Source organism: Scylla paramamosain, chromosome 22 (genome assembly GCF_035594125.1).
Source record: "Scylla paramamosain isolate STU-SP2022 chromosome 22, ASM3559412v1, whole genome shotgun sequence".
Taxonomy (NCBI): domain Eukaryota; kingdom Metazoa; phylum Arthropoda; class Malacostraca; order Decapoda; family Portunidae; genus Scylla; species Scylla paramamosain.
The window spans coordinates 21,571,723-21,592,429 of record NC_087172.1 but is presented as its reverse complement, the minus strand read 5'-3'; the positions used below and the strand labels follow the sequence as shown (position 1 = coordinate 21,592,429).

Here is a 20,707-nt window from a genome sequence, read left to right as displayed (position 1 = left end):
GAGGCGAGATTGAAGCTGTTAAATTTACATACTTTAGAGAGACGTAGGTTAAGAGGGGACCTGATAGAAGTCTTTAAGTGGTATAAGGGTTATAACAAGGGGGATGTAAGCAAAATTCTTAGGATCAGCAACCAGGGTAGAACAAGAAATAACAGGTTCAAGCCAGGAATATTTAGATTTAAGAAAGAGATAGGAAGAAACTGGCTCTCAAATAAAGTGGCAGATACGTGGAACAGACTCAGTAATCATGTTGTTAGTGTTAGGACATTAGAAAGCTTTAAGAGAAGATTAGATGGTCTTGTGGGTGGGAATGATAGGTGGAAATAGGTATGTATATTTCATAAAAGGACTGCCACGTGTAAGCCTGGTTGATTCTTTGAGCTTCCCTTATTTTTATGTTTTTCTTATGTTCAAAAGTGGAGCACATTCTCTCTTTCCTGTTGCTGAGATCTCCATTCTTGGAGATTTCATTGTTCACTACCAGCTTTGGCTTCCGTTTCCCTTCAGCGGAGGTGCCCCTGGCGTTTTGCATCTGCTAAATGAAGAACCTGAGGAGTTATTATGCTCATTTTCCTTAGAATTGCTATTACTTCCATGTAAGAGACCCATCTCTGTGTGCCGAGTGCATAACAGAGGTGATAGTGACTAGCATTGAGGCACTCTTTCTCTCGACCTCAACCTTCCAAACCTTTCGTTTAACACAGCCTGTTCTCATGTTATACGTGGTAGAGAGGTGGCCCACAAACTGGTACTTGAGCCTTCCATCACCTGAATCTCATGTCCTTTATATTTCTGTCCGGAATCATGTCAGGTCTGTTCTCCAACTAGCCAAAAACTCCTTCATTAATAGAAAGTATCAAAATCTTTCAAGATCTAATTCCCCTCGTGACTTCTGCCAAATACATCTCCAATTACTTTGCTTCTTCTTTTTCCCCTCCTGATGGCACCACTGCCATCTCATATATTTGTAAAGGTGAACTCTTCGCTCAAATCATTTCTAAAAACTTTATCTTGGATGATTCAGGACTTGTTCTTCCCTCTCCTCCACCCTCTGACTACTTCATGCTACCTATTAAAATCCTTCGCAATGTAATATTCCATGCCCTCGCTCTAATCCCTCAAACTACCGCCCTATTGTTTTAATTTCCTGCCTATCTAAAGTTTTTTAATCTATCCTCAACAGGAAGATTCTTAAACATCTATCACTTCACAACCTTATATCTGATCGCCAGTATGGGTTCCGTCAAGGCCGCTCTATTGGTGATCTTCTGGCTTTCCTTACTGAGTCTTGGTCATCCTCTTTTAGAGATTTTTATAAAACTTTTACTGTTGCCTTAGACTTATCAAAAGCTTTTGATAGAGTCTGGTACCAAAGCTTTGATTTTCAAATTACTCTCCTATGGCTTTTATCCTTCTGTCTATAATTTCATCTCAAATTTCCTTTCTTACCGTTCTATTGCTACTGTAGTAGACGGTCGCTGTTCTTCTCCTAAATCTATTAACAGTGGTGTTCCTTAGGGTTCTGTCCTGTCATCCATTCTCTTCTCAATATTCATTAATGATCTTATAAACCAAGCTTCTTGTCCTACCCACTACTACACTGATGATACCACCCTGCCCTTTTCCACATCTTTTCATAAACTTCCAACCCTTCAGGAAGTAAACATTTCACGCAGGGAAGCCACAGAACGCCTGATTTCTTATCTCTCTAATATTTATGATTGGGGCAAAACGAACTTAGTATTGTTCAATGCCTCAAAAATTCAATTCTATTATCTATCAATTCGACACAACTTTCCAGACAACTATCCCCTCTTCTTCAATGACAATCAAATGTCCCCTTCTTCTACACAGAGCATCTTCGGTCTGTCCTTTACTTATAATCTAAACTGGAAACATCACATATCATCTCTAGCTGAAACAAATTCTATGAAGTTAGTAGTTCTGAGTCGTTCCCGCCCGTTTTTTCACCCTTCCAGCTACTAGTTCTGTACAGGGGCCTTATCCGTCCATGTTTGGAGTTTGCTTCACATATGTGGGGGGACATCCACTCATACACAGGGTGGGATCGAAAGCTTTTCGTCTTATCAACTCCTTTCCTCTAACTGAGTGTCCTCTAACTCCTCTAATAATTATAATAATAACTATAATGATGAAGATGAAGATGATAAGATAAAGAAAAATAAGAGTGCTAATAGTAACATTCATCCCTTACCTGTGTTGGTTGGTGTGTCATCCATTTCATAAACCATTCTTCTGATAAGTCAGTTTGGCTGGACGCCATGGCGGGATGCGCGGCGTGGGCTGCTCTGTCGTAGAAAGATACAGATCACACAACAGTTACATTAATGAGCAGTGCTAGCGCCTGAATCAGCTGCACCACAGCCCTCGCCAGTCTCAGGTGTCCTAGCTACACAACGCCTTTCTCGAGTACTATAAGCGTGTGTGTGTATTCGTCGCAGTGGGAGCAGATAACTGACACAACGACAGTCGCGCGACAGAAACATTTCATAGTCGCAGGACAGACTAGTCGTACACACAACAATCGTGTGGGATATACACAACAGTAAAGATACAAGAGCGGTGTGATTGTTTGCCCAAACTCCACCACTTGACCTTGAAGTGCGACGCTCATTCAGACCAAAATGTTCACTCACAGCTGACGACTCTCTGGTGTGTTGTCACTAGTACGAAGGCCTGCAGCAACAGGCTCACCCACCACGCTTGGGAGGTGTTCTGAGTCGTATGTGTGTGTGTTGTGTGTGTATGTATATATATATATATATATATATATATATATATATATATATATATATATATATATATATATATATATATATATATATATATATATATATATATATATATATATATACAGTGTGTGTGTGTGTGTGTGTGTGTGTGTGTGTATCTGTGACATATATTAATAATGACAAGGTATCCTGGATCCGTTTCACACTGATAACTCACTTGACTCTTACTTAGTGTTTCAGTGATGACAGAGGATATGAACACAGGTATTGCTGAGGTACAGACCTGATACTGTGAATCCCTGTGCCTTTTACACCTTCAGTAAGTGTCAACAGTTACTTGAAATGCTTCCTGACAAGACACAGAAATAATGATTGCCGATGCTACGTGAATATCACCATTTCCCTTTCGTTCGGTGCTGCAGCAGCCTCCACACTCACCTCGTTCTGGCTTGCCAACGCTGGCAGTGATGCCACCAGAGGTACAGTTCATGTTCGCACCACCGCCAACAGTTGACGAGCGAGGAAAGAGTGATAAGATTACTCCTCATATCACACCACTGGCAGCAGGAATTGGGGAGGCGGGCAGTGGGAAAATCGTTGTATTTGGTAACTTCCATCGCCTCGCAGGAGCAGCCACTTGACCTTTTCTTTCTGTGCCAGTAGGAAAAAAATAGTTGGCAGACTGATTCATGAAGCAACACCTGCGTTGTTTGGCTCCTGACTTTCATTGCACTACTGACCTGACTGACTTTCAACGTGAAGAAAAGTAACATTAGTTTTATTCCGCTTAATAGTATCTAATATATTTCTTTCTTCAACATCTGAATAGCAATTACTTCTCAGATCAATACCCAAGTAACTTCTCAGACTTGGCAGAGACACTTGACGGGAGGTCTGTCCTCGTACTGATAAGACATTGTCCTTATCTTACAGATATAATCGGCGCCGCCAGCTTCCAACAAGTAAACACGAATAATGAATCCCTTGAAGATTTTTTGAACGACAGCCACGATAAACTCCTCCTGTAGCAATGAGTGATTCTGGGGTGTGTTACACCTCTGGCTTGCCTCGTCTGCAGATGTCTAGGTCTGAAATGAAGAAAACAAAGAAATGCCACTTGTTGAGTGTCATTTCCTTGTCAGTATTTGAGCTTAAATGAAACAGGTATAGATTCATCCAAATGTGGCAACGTGGATAAAAGTGACTAGCAACAGTATAATATTTCATCCTAATAAAGGAAGCCCCGTTGTCGGGGAGACGTTCCTGTGGGGTTTTTCGAATCTGAGACTCATATATAGTTCAGGTGATCCTCATTATCAACAATATGAACTCCAACAAGGCATTTGATAAAGTGTGATGGCAAAGGTTCCTGAACACCGCCAGGTTACATGGGACAGAGGAGAAAGTTCTGGCCTGGATTAGGTCATGGTCTTGCAACAGGACACTGATACTTGATAATCTGAGTTGATACGAGTAGTTATTACGGTGAACAGCATAGACACCAGGTGTAGCACCAATGTTATTTCTAATATACATTAATGAATTTGGTAATAGTATTAGTAGCGATATTATTTGTGGTTACTGACAGACCACAAGGAGAGTAGAAGGAGACTAAACAGGAAATGTTCCAATTTATCTCTTCTTGTATTTCCATTCCATGTGTGTGTGTGTGTGTGTGTGTGTGTGTGTGTGTGTTTGATGACCCAAAAAATAGACACCCCACAGCCGCATTTCAGCTCTGGAGGCCGGTGTAACTACTGAAGGATCGATAACATGCTGGGCTTCATGCTCGGGTCCCGGGTTCGATTCCAACATGATACTTTTCCCCTGAAGCTGAGATTTACGAATTTGAGCTTCAACACCATTTGTTCAGTATTTCATAGTACCGAGCGTGTTGTGGATACATGCTCATTAAAGGCAGTGTATGTGTGTGTGTGCGTGTGTGTGTGTGTGTTTGCCGGTCCGACCACCTGCCTGTAAATAAAATAAAGGAGAGGAAAGTGACGAAGGAAGCAAAGTGAAAATGAAGGTTTGGGATAAATGAGGGAACGAGGGAAAAGAAAATACGAGATGAGAGAGATCCAGTAATTGAGAAAATAAAAGAAATAGAAAGAAACTTCCTCAAGAACACTTTATACTTTGCAAATATCCAGGGTACTACTAATGATGAGAATTCCTCACTCAAAATTTATGATGCAGCCAAAACAATGTTGGACTCTAACACAATGCCAATCTAAGAATGGACCACACACTCACCACGCTTGAAGGCTGACGCTCTCTGGCCAGAGCGACAATGTTAAATGTGTTAAGATTGCAGCAGAATCCTCACATTGACTCGCTTGCTTGCAGTTCAGAATATACAATGAGGAACAGCAACAGTTGCTTGCTATGCAACGTACGTAAAGTGTATGATCCTTTAGGGCTAATAGGCTCTCTAACCGTGGCACTGAAATGATTAGTGTGAAAAAGTTTGGAGCAAGAAAGTGGACTGGGATGAAGAACCTCCAATGGAAATAATCAGCTCTTGGAAAACCTTGACCTTTGAGTGGCAAGAGTTGTCATTTGTTTCCCAGCCACGTGTTGGAGAAAAGTTCTAGATATGTCTTACATTTATTTATACAAACTTCCTGTAAGGCTTAAGGGATGCCTGTGCACGTCACTAATTACAATTCTGAATCAAAACTACTGATGTTCAAAGCAAATGTAGTCCCACTAGAATCAAGCACTTTGCTTCAGTTGGCACTGACTGCTACTTATTTAGGTAAAAAAAAAAAAAAAATGAAATAGTTAGTATGAAAGAAATCTTGCCTTCCATTACTGCCGAAAGGACATGAATCTGGCCAAGCAGGAAGACAAGATTGCAGGGAATCACACCCCCGTCACCCACCGGTCACCCGTTCCCCCTCCATCACCTGCGTCACTCCCCGCCATCCTCCCGTCAACCCCCCCACCCGTCATCCTCTCTTCACCCTCACTATCATATATCAAACAGTATGTTGTTATTCAACCTACTCTTGTTTATGTAAACTCTAAATCAAAATATACTATATATGCAAATGACAAATTTACTGTTGGATGACACGAATATTGATAGCTTACATAATTAATCACACAGTATCAGGGAGCACCACCTTTCAGATTAGTAAGCACTTCACATAATGCTCGAGGTAATAATGTCAACCTAACGTGTCCACGCTACAGAACTGTTCTTTTTTCAAAACTGTTGTGCTCTGAACCTCACGTGTGGAATTCACTCTCCGTAGATATTAAGTCTTGTTAGTAATGGTTATCGTGCCCTATTTAAGATATGTATTTAACTTTATTTGTATAATCAACAGAATTTGTAATGTTTTTTTTTTTCTTAATTATTCTTATTTTCATTATTTGTTGTAAGACTTATTTTATTGTGATATTTGCTGAAAAGTTTATTTTATTGTGATTCATAATTGTTTTACTTCTGCTGTTATTGCTATTCTTTCCTCTACTACTACTACTACTACTACTACCACTACTACATGTGTGTTCTATTACTACTATTACCAGTTTGTTTTACTACTATTACTACCATTTGTTTTACTAATATTACTATTATTACTACTCGTTTGTTCTACAACTACTGCTACTACTACTACTACTACTACTACTACTACTACTACTACTACTACTACTATTACTACTGCTACTACTACTACTACCAAGACGATTATAATAGACGAAATAATTTACGCATAAGTGGAGCTGAAGAAAAACTTGGTGAAACATGGGAAGAAACAGCCATAGCAGTGTCGAATCTCATTGAAGAAAAGCTTCAGTTGCCTGCTGTCAAACTAGAACGCGCTCACAGAACCGGACCTGTGTTGCCTTCTCGTTCTCGTGTTGTCGCGAGATCCGAGAAGTTTAGCGATCGAGAAGCAGTGATGGGAAATGCTAGGAAATTGAAAGGTTCTGACGTATAGATAGATGAAGACCTTTGCCTTGCATCCCAAGAAATTAGAAAGAGTCAGATACCTTTAATGAAGAAGGCCAGAGAAGAATGCAGGATTGCTTTCTTCAAACACACCAGGCTAATTATAAAAGATAAGAGTACTAATTATCATCTCCAGGGAAGAAGCTCTCGCAGTGAAGGTGTCTCGACCCGTGAAGCAGTGGGTGACGTCACGGAAGCAATGGACCAGGCGAATGAAGCAAGTGGTGGTGAATCATCGGTTGGTGTTGAAGGTGGAAATAATTATGCCTCAACTCGTGGAGCTGTGGGACACGTCTCGGATGCAGCGGTACAGACAAATGAAGCAAATGGTGGTGAATCATCGGTTGGTGCTGAAGGTGGGAGTACTGGTGGTCCCTGCTCTGCCCCCACTGGATCCTCTGGTGTCGGTGGTGGTAGTGGATCCTCCCCTGGCCGTCCCGCACCCTCGGGTACTGGTGGTGGTGATGGGTCTCCAGGTGCAGCCCCGACACAGCGACAACAGCAGACTACACGTACCAGAAATCGCAGGAAGTAAATAACCTGGTTCCTTCATATAAGTTGATTGTCTATGTATAATTACTGGTTATAATAATATCTAACCAGCCTTTTGCTACGCTAAATGATGAGATGTTGACGAATAATACTGTACTCTCTAATAAAGTACGAGTAGATTCACATTATGATTTCTTATATTTAGTATTTGAACCATTACTTACTGAAAATGATAAAATACAATAATAATATAAATGAATATAATTTTTTAGCAATTTAGATATCCCTAAAACTGCAAATTTATGTAATATTTGGTCTATCCTTAAAAATCTTCAATATTTTATAATGTTATTCATAATAGCGCATTATTGGCTTTACTGCAATTCGATTAAGTCCTAGTCTTTCGTCACTGTATAATATGCCTGGGTGTCATATGTTCGTCAATACGCGAAATGTGCATAGGAGTGGGGTTGGCTATTTATGCAGATTCAGAGTTAGAGGCAACATTGATACAAAAATATACTATTTTTCATGACTACATAGAAACTTTGTGTATTGAAGTGATGAATTTGCCCAGAAAATGCTTAAATATGTGTGTATATAGACCGCCGAATGGTAACTTTAATATATTTTTTTTTTATGATGCTATGCGTAATATTCTTTCTACAGTATTTGCAGAGAAATATTCAGCGATAAATATTTTCTGAGATTTCAGTACTAATCTGTTGAACTGAAATGACAATGTTAATGAATTTATAAACTTAATGTTCTCTTTTTCATTGTTCTCTATCAATACAAGGCCAACCAGAGTTACCAATACATCGGCATCTTTAACTGATCATATCTGGAGCACTCAGTTAGATAAAAATATCGCTAATCATATAATTGACACGGATATAACTGACTACTTTCCTATAATTTTCTCAATTTAGAATGGATGATATTAGACAAAAGCCCAAAATCATTAAGAAAAGATTTATAACTTCCTTAACTCTTCGTGAATTTATTAACGAACTTACTTTAGAAAACTGGAATTGTGTAATTAATTCAACATGTCCCAAAGAGTCATTTAATATTTTTATACCACTTATCTTAAATTATTTGAGAAACATTTTCCCACTAAAGGAGTAAAACATAATTTAAAGAAAGACATCAGTCGCCATATCACACCAGCTCTAAAGGTTACCATAAAAAAAAAAAAAAAGGACTAGAACGATTTGCTAAGAAATGGCCCCTTACCTATCGAGAGAAATATTAAAAATACATAAATAATTTAACATCAATATTACGAGCAGCAAAAAACATATATTACAAGCAGCAATTAAGTAATAATCAGGGTGACCCAAAAAAACAATGCAAAGTACTTAACTCATTACAAGGAAAAACAAGTTCTGTCGATACGAGTACTATTGAATTAAATCATCCTTGTATGGACATTTCGAGTACATTCAATGAATATTTTTTGAAAAATAGCAGATATTGATAATGCAAATCTTAATTACAGGAATTATCTTATAAATGTTCCAGAATTTTCATTCTACATGCTGCCCACTGATAAGGATGAAGTCAAATGTACTTTAAATCATTTAAAAAAAAAAACTAATGCTCCAGGATATGGTGATATACCTCCAACATAACTAAACACCTCATCTGATTTAATAAGTATTCCTTTGGCTCAAACAATTAATCTTTCTCTATCCTCACGGTATTTTTCTGATGAGTTAAAACAAGCAAAGATAGGGCCAGTATTTAAATCAGGTGACAAAATGGATATAAACAATTACCTACTAATTTCTACCCTCCCAGCATTTAGTAAAATATATGAAAAGATAATATGTTATCGGTTAATGTCATATCTTGAAGAAAATAACCTTTTAGTTAAACATCAACACGGTTTTAGGAGTCAGCATTCAAGTGAAACGGCTATTTTACGATTCATAAGCAATGTAAGCAAATGCCTGGAGGAGGAACATTTTGTTATTGGCGTCTTTATTGACTTATTTAAAGCATTTGATACCATTGATCACAATATATTGCTTTACAAATTAAATTACATAGGAATCAGAGGAGTCACACACAGGCTATTTCAGAAATACTTGAATAATAGAAGACAAAGTGTGTACTGTAATAAAAAATATTCGGCAATTAAACAAATAAGTAAAGGTGTACCACAAGGACCTATTTTAGGGCCTATACTTTTTTCTAATATACATAAATGATATAATTAATGCTAGTTCTAAAATTCAATTTACTATTTATGCTGATGACACTACCTTATTAATGAAAGATGTGAATATTGATACATTGCATGAAAGTGTAGCTAGTGAGTTAAGTAATATCGATCTTTGGATTAAATCAAATAACTTGAAACTTAATGTTAACAAAACAAATTACACATTCTTTCAAAATAGGTCTATAAAGCATGTTTTTCTTACTGTATTGTTAAATGGTGAAAAACTAGCCCAAGTCCACGCTACAAAGTTTCTAGGTGTTAAAGTTGATGAAAATTTAAATTGGAAAATACATATTAATGACGTTTGCTTAAAGCTTTCAAACAATAACTTATATAAAATTCGTCATAATTTAAGTGAGAGAGCCAAGATGAGTATATACTATAGTCTTTTATTCACATATTACATATTGTGTTTCGTTATGGGCGAGTACTTGGCCTTCATTCCTAAATAAATCAAAAGCTTTTCGTCTCAGCTCCTCTCCTCTAACTGACTGTCTTCAGCCTCTCTCTCACCGCCGCAATGTTGCATCTCTAGCTGTCTTCTACCGCTATTTTCATGCTAACTGCTCTTCTGATCTTGCTAATTGCATGCCTCCCCTCCTCCCGCGGCCTCGATGCACAAGACTTTCTTCTTTCTCTCACCCCTATTCAGTCCACCTCTCTAACGCAAGAGTTAAACAGTATTCTCAATCATTCATGCCTTTCTCTGGTAAACTCTGGAACTCCCTGCCTGCTTCTGTATTTCCACTTCCATTGACTTGAATTCCTTCAAGAGGGAGGTTTCAAGACACTTATTCATCAATTTTTGACCACTGCTTTGACCCTTTTATGGGACTAGCATTTCAGTGGGCATTTTTTTATTGGATTTTTGTCGCCCTTGGCCAGTGTCCTTCCTGCATAAAAAAAATAAATAAAAATTCACAAAATAAGTTCATCCGATGTATTTTCCATAAAAAAAGAAATTTTATTCAACAGATGAAATATACCAGTCTAGAAAAATTCTTAAAGTGTCTTCAATACATAAATATTTCACTTTGTTATTGATTTTTAAAACAATTGGTCCTAATTCAGCCTTCAAATTTAGAGAGCATTCCTGTAATACTAGGAGTAATAATGTAAATTTATCCTTACCTGTATTCAGCACTAAACTATTTAAAAATAGTGTTATAAATTTTGGTCAGAATTTTTCAATAGTCTCCCTCAGGATATAAAAGTCCTGCTTACATGAATTGATTTAATTAAATTTAAAGGGGAAATAAAAACTTATCTGTTACATGTACAAATCTAGATACACCATAATTATTTCATGAATTTGGTAGAATAATGTTTTCATTGTAATTGTCATGATGGTTGAGCTCCTGTTGTATTCTGACTTACATTTGATATTTTGTCAAGTTTATCCATTTACTTTGACTGAGCTATTGTACTCATTACTATTATACTACAATACATTGCCTTAGCAAGGTTTTCTTATGCTTGTTCACCTTGCCACAATTTGTTATTTAATCTATCTTAAAATCTGTCTGTCTTAGGAGTTACGACTCGACAGACTCTGCCAAGCTATATGTTTGTTATGCCTTTAACATATTTGTAAGCGTAAATAATGGCAATAAATTTAATTTACTTTCACTACTACTACTACTACTACTACTACTACTACTACTACTACTACTAATGATAATAATAATAATAATAATAATACTGCTGCTACTACTACTACATGATCTTAATTCCTGATATTTTGGAAATTTTTCATAAATACATTTGATTGCAATATAGTACTGAAGTATTTTTAATTTTCGATGCAGCCAGTGAATTATTACCATCATCTTTTTTTTTTTTTATGTAAGAGGGCCACTGCCCATGAGCAACAAAATTCATATAAAAAAGGCCCACTTAAATGACAGTTCCCAGAGCAATTACAAATAGAATGATCAAATAGCAGAGAATGCGTGTCTTGCGACCTCCCTCTTGAAAGAGTTCAGGTCATAGGAAGGATGAAATACAGGAGCAGGGAGTTCCAGAGTCTACCAGAGAAAGGGCTGAATGATTGAGAATACTGGTTAACTCTTGCATTAGAGAGGTGGACAGAATAGGGATGAGAGAAAGAAAAAAGTCTTGCGTAGCGAGGCCGCGGAATGAGGGGAATCATGCAGTTAGCAAGATGAGAAGATTAGTTGGCATGAAAATAGCAGTAGAAAACAGCCACAGATGCAACATTGCGGCGATGACAGAGAGAGAGGCTGAAGACAGTCAGTTAGAGGAAAGGAGTTGATGAGACGAAAAGCTCTTGATTCTACCCTGTCTAGAAGAACAGTGAGTGGGATCCCCCCACTTTCATAGGGCCTCTTTTTTTTTCAGTTTTGTTGCTCTTAACCTATGCCCTTCCTACATAAAAGAAGGTAGATAAATAAATTTAGAAAATAAATACATGTGAAGCATACTCCATACATGGGCGAATAAGGCCCCTGTATAGAGTTACCTGCCGGTGCGGGGGGAATGAGAAAAACTGGCGGAGACGACTTTGAATGACTAACTTCACAGAAGCCAGAGATGAGATGTGAAGTTTAGGTTATAGATAAAGGACAGACCGAGGATGTTTAGTATAGAAGAGGAGGAAAGTTGAGTGTCATTGAAGAAGAAGGGATAGTTGTCTGGAAGGTTGTGTCGGTTTGATAGATGGAGGAATGAGCTTTTGAAGCACTGAACATTGAGTCCTCCCGTCACCCTCCCGTCGCCTTCACGTCACCCTCCCGGTCACCCACCCATCACCCTTCTGTGACCTTCCATCACCTTCACGTCACCTTCACGTCACCCTCCCGTCACCTTCACGTCACCCTCCCGCCATCCTCTCGTCACCTTCACGTCACCTTCACGTCACCCTCTCGTCACTTTCACGTCAACCTCCCGTCACCTTCACGTCATCTTCCCGTCTCCATCACGTCACTTTCACATCACTCTCCTGTCACCCTTCTGTCACCTTCACGACGCCCTCCTGTCACCCCCACCGTCACACTTACGCCACCCTCCCGTCACCTTCACGTCACTCTCCCTTCACTGTTCCTTCACCTTCACGTCACCCTCCCGTTATTTTTATTTTATTTTATTTTATTTTTATTTATTTACTTTTTTTTTTTTTTGCGCTTCCTTTAACCCCTTACTCCCTTACTTCCCCTTTAACTCATTTTGTATTTTGATTTTGTTATTTTAATAGTGTTTTTTTTCTTTTTAGGCTGGACTTAAGCCAGATGTCCTCGACATATTAAATAAGGTAAGTATAAAAGGTAAGTAATTTTTCCAGTGGTAAAGTATAAAATAAATAAAATTGATACCTTGGAGGACTATGTATGTGAAATACATAGAAACTGACAAAACAACATAACGAAAGCAAGACCCGGACCATCACCAGAGAAGAAGGAGAGTGGGGCTTTGAGCGGTTCGCCCGAGAACTTAGGTGGGCTAGACCACTATGCGAAGCTAGACTTCAGCCCCACCCTCCGATATCTCGGTGGGCCCTGAGGGTCGCAACGGACCCCTCCATCCCCCGGAAAGTCAGAGGCGGAGCTCAGCCTTGGTAAGCTTAAGGCTCTTAAGAGCCATATAAGAAGGGGTGGCCATGATGCCGCGCCAATTCATGGTTAAAGTGGTGAACACAGGGATGTGTCCCGTCTGTTCTAGGATCCAGGTTCGGATTTCCCCGGTGTCATAGTAGGACCGCTTCAGTCCATGGGCATGGTCAAGTATGTCTCCGGCTGAGGAGTCGGAGACGACTTGCATGTCTAGCACCACAAACTGCAGCTGGTCCCATACTATGACATCGGGTTTCCTCACCCCTGCTGAGCTCTGAATTGAGGGCTCCTTAAGAACTTGGTAATTCTTTGAGAACTGTTTGACTAATAATGAGAGGACACGGTCATGACGGTTGGTCCTCGCTGGAGCCAACTTTGGGCAAACCTGGAGAAGGTGGCCGAAAGACTCAGGCCGACCACACCCCAGGTCACATGAGACGGGAGCGTCAGGTCTTCCCCTGGAGGAGCGTAGCCTCGTGCTCACCACGCCAAGGCGAGTTTTAATTGCATTTACATATATGGAGCCCCTCATAAGGCTTGTACCATCATCCACCCACTCGTGGGTAGGCGGAGAACGGTCCGCACCCGAGAGGCCCCTGCCATCCGCCGTGGCATATAATTCTTTATGGCGCTCAGCCGCAACTTCACGAAGCTCCTCTGAAGATGGATTGCGGGTGAGGAGCAACGCTCCAGCCACCCTCGTGACTCTTAAATCAGAGCTCTTTAAGAGTCGCTCCAGAGCACCCCTATAAAGGCCAGGCACGACAACTGTAAAGCGGGGCACCTCAAGTCCCCCATGGCCGACCTTAGCGTAAAATGCAGCGTTTTGGGTGTCATGTGGCAGATGGACCGCCTTTTTCAGGAATGTTCTTATTTCCATGTTGTATATTTTTAAAGTGCCTTTAGGTGTTCGGCCCAAACTCCTTGTGTACTGATGTTTAGGAATAAGTACATACTTCACAGCCCATAACTTTTGTTGTGGCTTAAGAGGGGCCATCTGGAGCACTCCCAAGTCTCTCATAAGCGCCGCGAGGCCCCGCTTCCCAACCCACTTCCAAACCAAGGTATTTGTAAGTTTCACCAAGCCTCATTGTTCTCAATCTCTTGCCTCCGGCATAGAATGTGGTGGAGGAGTCAACCAGCCACCTCTTCCTCTTTCTGTCCCCCATGATATTAAACGTTGCACATTTATCCCCAACCCTCCCAGCCTCGATAACCAGCGCATCAATAGAGGCTTGAAGGCCCCGTGGGGTGGAAGCTGTAAGTGCAACATCATCTGCATAGGCGATATAAGTAAGGGGATTATCGTATCAGCCAGACGCGCCCCAACGTCTGCTGGTACTGAGGAGAGTGCCCAATCTAAAGTGATATGGAATAAGTAGGGTGACAGGGTCTCCCTGTAGCACTCCCCTTTTGATGGCAATAATATCCCCCACGATGTTCGTGCTAGCCTTTTTATATAGATTGGAAACCAGTTCAGTGAGTATAGGCGGAAAACCCCATCTCCTGGTGGCAGCTATTAGAGAGGGGTGACTCACTGAATCGAAAGCTTTCTTAAAATCAACAAATGCGACGCTGAGGTTGGTGTTATGGGCCGTGGCGTTTCTTATGAGCTCTTGTATGAGGAGGATGTTGGCCGCCACACCCTCCTCTGGCACAAAGTCTTTCTGCAGTGCAGGCAAGGGCACTGCTGCCATGAGCCCTCCTGCTATGATCTTATTAAAGAGCTTGAGCAATATTGATGTTATCGTGATAGGGCGAAAATCACATGGTTCTTTTGCATCAGGTCTCTTGGGAATGAGTGTAGTCCTTCCCATAGCCCAACTCCTGGGGACATCTTTGAGAAGCAATAAGGTGTTCATGGCTCAACCTAGCTTCGAAGTGCCGAGGGCTCTGATCTCCTCTAGTCCCCTGCTGTCTGGTTCGGGGGCAGTGGCTGCCTTAGTGGACTTAATGGCATGCCATATTTCATTCTCATTTATAGGACCAGCAGCATCAAGGGTGGGTCTAATAGCAGTAGGTGACCGTGGCTCATCATTAGATGCTCTACTAAAGAGGCCAGCCCAATAGGCCTTCATATTGGGCTGGATAGTGGGGGGACATCAGGAATACCCGTAAGTATTTCCTTGACAGCCTGGCCTCTCTCTTTAAGCCATAACCTCTGAATTCTCCTATATTAACGTTTTTCTTTTGCTTTCTTAGTTTGGCTCACCGGGCTGCCCTCACCCGGTGGCTTATAGGCATATGTACGTGGTGGGCACCATGAGTCTAATTGGTGCTCCACATCCCCTATTCTGTAGGGACGGAAATGCCAAGGGAATTTGATAGTTGCTGCACCCAAGCGTGGACTTCATCCTCAGACCTAATATGAGGAAGGGGTGGCTGGGGACCACTGGAGGCAGAACTCCGAGATGTAACAGGAGAGGTTGAGCTAATGGGAGATGGTACATCGGGCGAAGTGGGACTCGAGGCCACCGGCATAGAAATAGCCCTTTGAGGCTCAAGGGATGGCTGACGCACCCAGGTCTTGTAGGTATCCGTCCGGCGTGGTCCCTTTATGGCCTCTAACGACAGGTGAGGAAGCACCTGCTCCCTTATCAGCTGGTTGATATTACTGGCCCTCTGATTTCTGGCCTCAAAGTCAGCCATCATAGCCAGCTCCTCGGGGTCTCACCCCGCCTTTCGGATCCCGGTGCTAAGAGCTTACACCTCCGCGTCATGGAAGACCACGGGGTGCTGCGTCCTCTCGTGAACCCGGCGCCCGCGAAAACTAAAAAAACTCACTTCGTCCTCCCGTCACCCTCTTATTATCCTCACGCCACCCTGCCGTCACTTTCACGTCACCTTCACTTCGTCCTCCCGTCACCCTCCCATCACCTTTCCGTCACCCTACCATCACTTTCACGTCACTCTCCCGTCACCCTCACGCCACCCTCCCGTCACCTTTACATCACCCTCCCGTCAGCCTCCCGTCCGCTGTTCGCTGCTGGCATACAACGCCTCCTGAACAGAATTTGATGATTATGCAGGACAACCCAGGCACTAAGCAGTTAGTGACGTATAAATACATAAGGCAAAGAGGCAAGTGTTAGGACGGAGGTGGACGCGGAAGTAAACTCACTCATGGAGGAGGAGGTGGACGCGGAAGTAAACTCACTCATGGAGGAGCAAGGAGACCAGGAGTAACTACTACTGCCGTGGAAGCATTTCAGTTAGGAATGGAAAGCAAACGTTTTCTGTAAAGTTTTTTGATGAGCAGAGTACACGACAATGTGAACCTTGGTGTGTTTGCCGCGATGGTTCCTGTGTGGTGGCGGCGTGATAAAGCTTTGTCCTCATGTAGGTGCAGGAGTGCCAGCAGGCGAGGTTTATCTCCTTTATCACTTGTCGACCTCTGTCTTATCTTGACCTGGCACCGCCCCCCAGCGGGTTGTCATGTAAGAGCAGCAGCAGCCCCAACAGCATCAGCAGTAGTTGTAGTGGTACCAATAGTATCATTATTATTATTATTATTATTATTATTATTATTATTATTATTATTATTATCATTATTATTATTATTATTATTATTATTATTATTATCATTATTATCATTATTATTAATAGTAGTAGTAGTAGTAGTAGTAATAATAGTAATAGTAGTAGAAGTAGCAGTAGTAGTAGAATGGGCTCAGAATGGGCTGAGGGGCGACTGCACTAACGCTTTATTAAATCATGCAGCCTACTGGTAAGTCATCTCCTGACTTGCCCTCCCTCAAAAACCCTCCTCGAGATCCGCCAGGGCACAGTCAAGTAACTAGTGGTGGCGGGAAGCGCTGGCCAGTCGTTGCTCTGCATCACGGAGTCCCGGGATGATTTGGCGGCAAGCGTGGAGAGCGAGGGTGTTCCCTCAACCACAACCTTCAGTCCTCACCTGCCTGCTTGTGTCTGCACTTCCACACCTGAGAAACCAAGTGCCGTGTTATATATATATATATATATATATATATATATATATATATATATATATATATATATATATATATATATATATATATATATATATATATATATATATATATATATATTGATTTATAATGAAGCCAAAGTTATGACCACATTTACCCAGTAATCTCGGCACTGACTTATACCTAAGGTTACTGGGACAGCATATAAGGGCGCCCTCCTATAGCCAGATAACAGCTATCATGTTTTGGATAACGGTGGCGGGCTTTGCGTCAGGCGGCCAGTAGTAGTAGTAGTAGTAATAGTACTACTACTACTACTACTATTACTACTACTACTACTACTACTACTACTACTACTACTACTACTACTACTACTACTACTGCCACTATCGTACCATCATTGAAAAGTATAGCGATAAATGGTTTTCTAGTCCTGGTAAGTTACTTGCTTGAATTATTAACATTTTTCTGCCACTTTTAAAAGGCTTAAAAGGCTTAAAACGAGACGCTGATCTGCAAAGGGGCTTACGCTAACACTCTTGGTGTAAACGCGAGGCTTAGTACTGGTGGTCTGGCCTGGTCTGATCTATGTTCGGTCGTCTAGTTTTGACTGGGCTGGACTGTGCTGGTCTGGACTGGACTGAACTGCCTTGATTTGGGCTGAACATGCATCCATTGGTCTCGCCTTCACGGGGACTAATCTGGTGTCTGATTTAAGTTACTTTGGTTTGCTGTGGACTGGGTTAGGTTAGTCTGGTCTGGAGGGAGTTCGATTAGTGTGGTATTGTGGTTTAGTCTGGTCTGATCTGGACTACATTACATAATGGGGATAATATTTTGCGTAGGGGAGAGAAGTGGCCCCTCATGGAATCGGAAAGGACGCCATCGATCCTCCACGCCGCATGTGCATGTGCATGCTGGGGGTGAATTTTTTTTTAAACCCGCCGCCACCGAAGCACCGCGACAGTCATCCATCACTAAATGCCTCAAATGCACCTCTGGATTCCACTTAGGTGAAAGTCAGGTGGCATTAGTGCGTCGCGCTGGTAACACCCTTCCTGCCCGCCACTGTGATGATGAACGAAGCTTTGCACACTTCCCGTGACTGTCCGAGTTCCTCATAAATACACCAGCGTGACCTAACCAAGTGCCGCGCTTTGAAGGCAACTCACGGCGGCCTTGTCACTGCTTAGAGTTCAATGACTTCTTTAGCAACGTCAATAGGAAAAGCTACGCATCAGTTCACTCTGTCTTGTGTTTCTCTCTCGATGGCTTGAGACATTGCAGGCAAATTAGCCGTCCAGTTTTTCCTCTCCTGCCACCTGCGCCTTTGATCAGCGCCATTATTCTGCCATCTCGTCTTGCCAGTTCATCTTGGGGCGTCTTTGATCATCAAGGAACACGCCGCCCTTGCAGAGCTAATGGGGTGATGGGTAGGGAGGTGTTGGGGTGATGGGTGGTGGATGATAGGCGGACAGGTGATTGGGTACAGGGTGATGGGTTACAACGTGCAGCCGTCGCCGCCGCCTTTCTCACAGACGCCCCAACTTAACTTCTGTGTTCAAAATCATGCTCTTATTCTCTATAACTTTATTTTATGCTTTGCTTCGTCTTCTTTTTTTGACTCTCCCCATTTATCTGTACCTGTTTATCTCACCTGTAAACAAATCATCTACCGTACCTTACTCGATTGATTAACTTTATTAATCGTCTCATCCATCATTTTTCTTATCTGTATTCGTTTCACGTCGTACATCTACCTGTGTATTTGCTTATAATTATGTTCCTTGCTGTATCTGCATCACACTAATTTTATCACGTGGAATTTTAGGCATGTTTTTTTTTTATTTTTTTATTTATTAGTTCACCAAAATCTGGAGCGAGCGAAGCGTCTCCAGAGGCATCCCGAATTATTCTCGCGTTTCCTCTAAGCCAGACGAGCGGTGGCGGAAAGTACGTGGAGTGACCCAAAGCTATGCTGAGAGAAGAGAAGTGTCCGCACCAACACTTGTCAATGATAAGAGGTATTGGTGGAGTCATGATTTCATAACGGAGTGGAATTATGAGACGCTGGTTTATGATATATATATATATATATATATATATATATATATATATATATATATATATATATATATATATATATATATATATATATATATATATATATATATATATATATATATATATATATATATATATATATATATATATATATATATATATATATATATATATATATATATATATATATATATATATATATATATTTATTTATATTTCACCTTTAAAGAGGGTGTTGGTGACAAGAGTTAACACAGGAATATTGCATCAAGGGAGGAGTCTCTCTCAGCTTAACTCAGTGACAGCGAGGGGAGAGGAGGGTGAGCTGCAGCTGGGAGAGAGTAGAGGGGAGCGAGGGAGCTGTCAGCAATGTCATAGGTCACGGAGGAGGGGTAAAAGGAGAGGCGTGAGGAAAGAGGCCTTTCCCTGTCTCAGGCCTGGAACGCTTCCCCCTCTCACCACAACTGTTTTCAAAGGCCACAGAGATCATTAGCCGAATATTCAAGAGTGATTATCCCGTTAATAATGCAGAAATCTTGTTAACCCATCACGAAAGTCATAATAATAATAATAATAATAATAATAATAATAATAATAATAATAAAAATAAAACTCCGTGTAACTTAATCTAGAACCTATTGAAAGCATTGGAGATTCGGGCAGAAGTGCTTCAGAATTTGGGTTGTACAATCTTACTAAAGGTTTGAAGTGCCGTGTCCTGTCGTTTTTCGCAAATAGAATCTCAACAAAGCGGCGGATGAGGATGATGTTTTGGCAGTGAATGTTTGATACCACGACCTAATTGGCAAAAATATGTTTTGTTCTTATATCTGGAGAAGAAAGGCAGTTGTAGGAATAAATTAGGGTAAACTTGGCTAAAATTTAAGGACTCTAGTAACGAGATTAGGTGTCGTCATGATAGATACCTCGCCCACTCATGCTTTCGTGACGTCGAAGTGTCGCTTAAGTTGGACCTAACAGTAATCGCCCATCCAGCCAGCAGTTCTGTCTTTTTCCCTCACACACACAGACAGCCACACACACACACACACACACACACACACACACACACACACACACACACACACACACACACACACACACACACACACACACACACACACACATACACACACACACACACACACACACACACACACATACCAGAACATCCTTGGCTCCCAGCCCTGCGGAGGCCAGCGCCGGTAAGCCAAAGGTAACAATTTTCCGTCTCTCCCTGTCGATATTTAGCGTAATTTTTAGTTTTCCAGGTTTTTTCCAAGTGTTGCCTAGATTCCCAGGAGTAGGAGCTTGTGGAAGGGAGAGGAGTATGATGGGAGACGGAGGAGGAAGAGGAGGAGGAGGAGGAGGAGGAGGAGGAGGAGGAGGAGGAGGAGGTACGGAAAAGACGAGTAAAAAAAATCTTCTTTTTCTTTTTTTTTTATTAATGAAATTGGCATTGTTTTGATATTTAATATGTTGTTAGTTCTAACAAGCTGTAATATATTATAAAATCTGTTGTAGCTGTGCTTTTGTTTGTCGATGAAATAACAGCTTCATCATTCTAATTTCTTTTTTTTTTTCTTACTAGCACGCCTAGGATTGTTTTGATATTTAATTTCAGACTTGAAAAAATATAAGAAACATGTAATGATATCCAATAAAATGATGTCTAGCAATTT

The 20,707-nt window shown here is 41.1% G+C and overlaps 1 protein-coding gene across 2 annotated transcripts in view; it reads right to left on the bottom strand.

Annotated features, from left to right (window-relative positions):
- Positions 1–3,385, bottom strand: part of LOC135111792 (serine/threonine-protein phosphatase 6 regulatory ankyrin repeat subunit B-like) — a 54,278-nt gene extending 50,893 nt beyond the window's left edge. For both annotated transcript variants that reach the window (XM_064025505.1, XM_064025506.1), the window contains exons 1-2: positions 3,192–3,385; positions 2,216–2,309 (exon numbers count right to left, since the gene is read on the bottom strand). In XM_064025505.1, the coding sequence (XP_063881575.1) occupies positions 2,216–2,309; positions 3,192–3,370 (273 nt within the window). In that variant the 5' untranslated portion in view covers positions 3,371–3,385. The remainder of the gene's footprint in view (positions 1–2,215; positions 2,310–3,191) is intronic.
- Between the last annotated feature and the right edge of the window lie 17,322 nt (positions 3,386–20,707).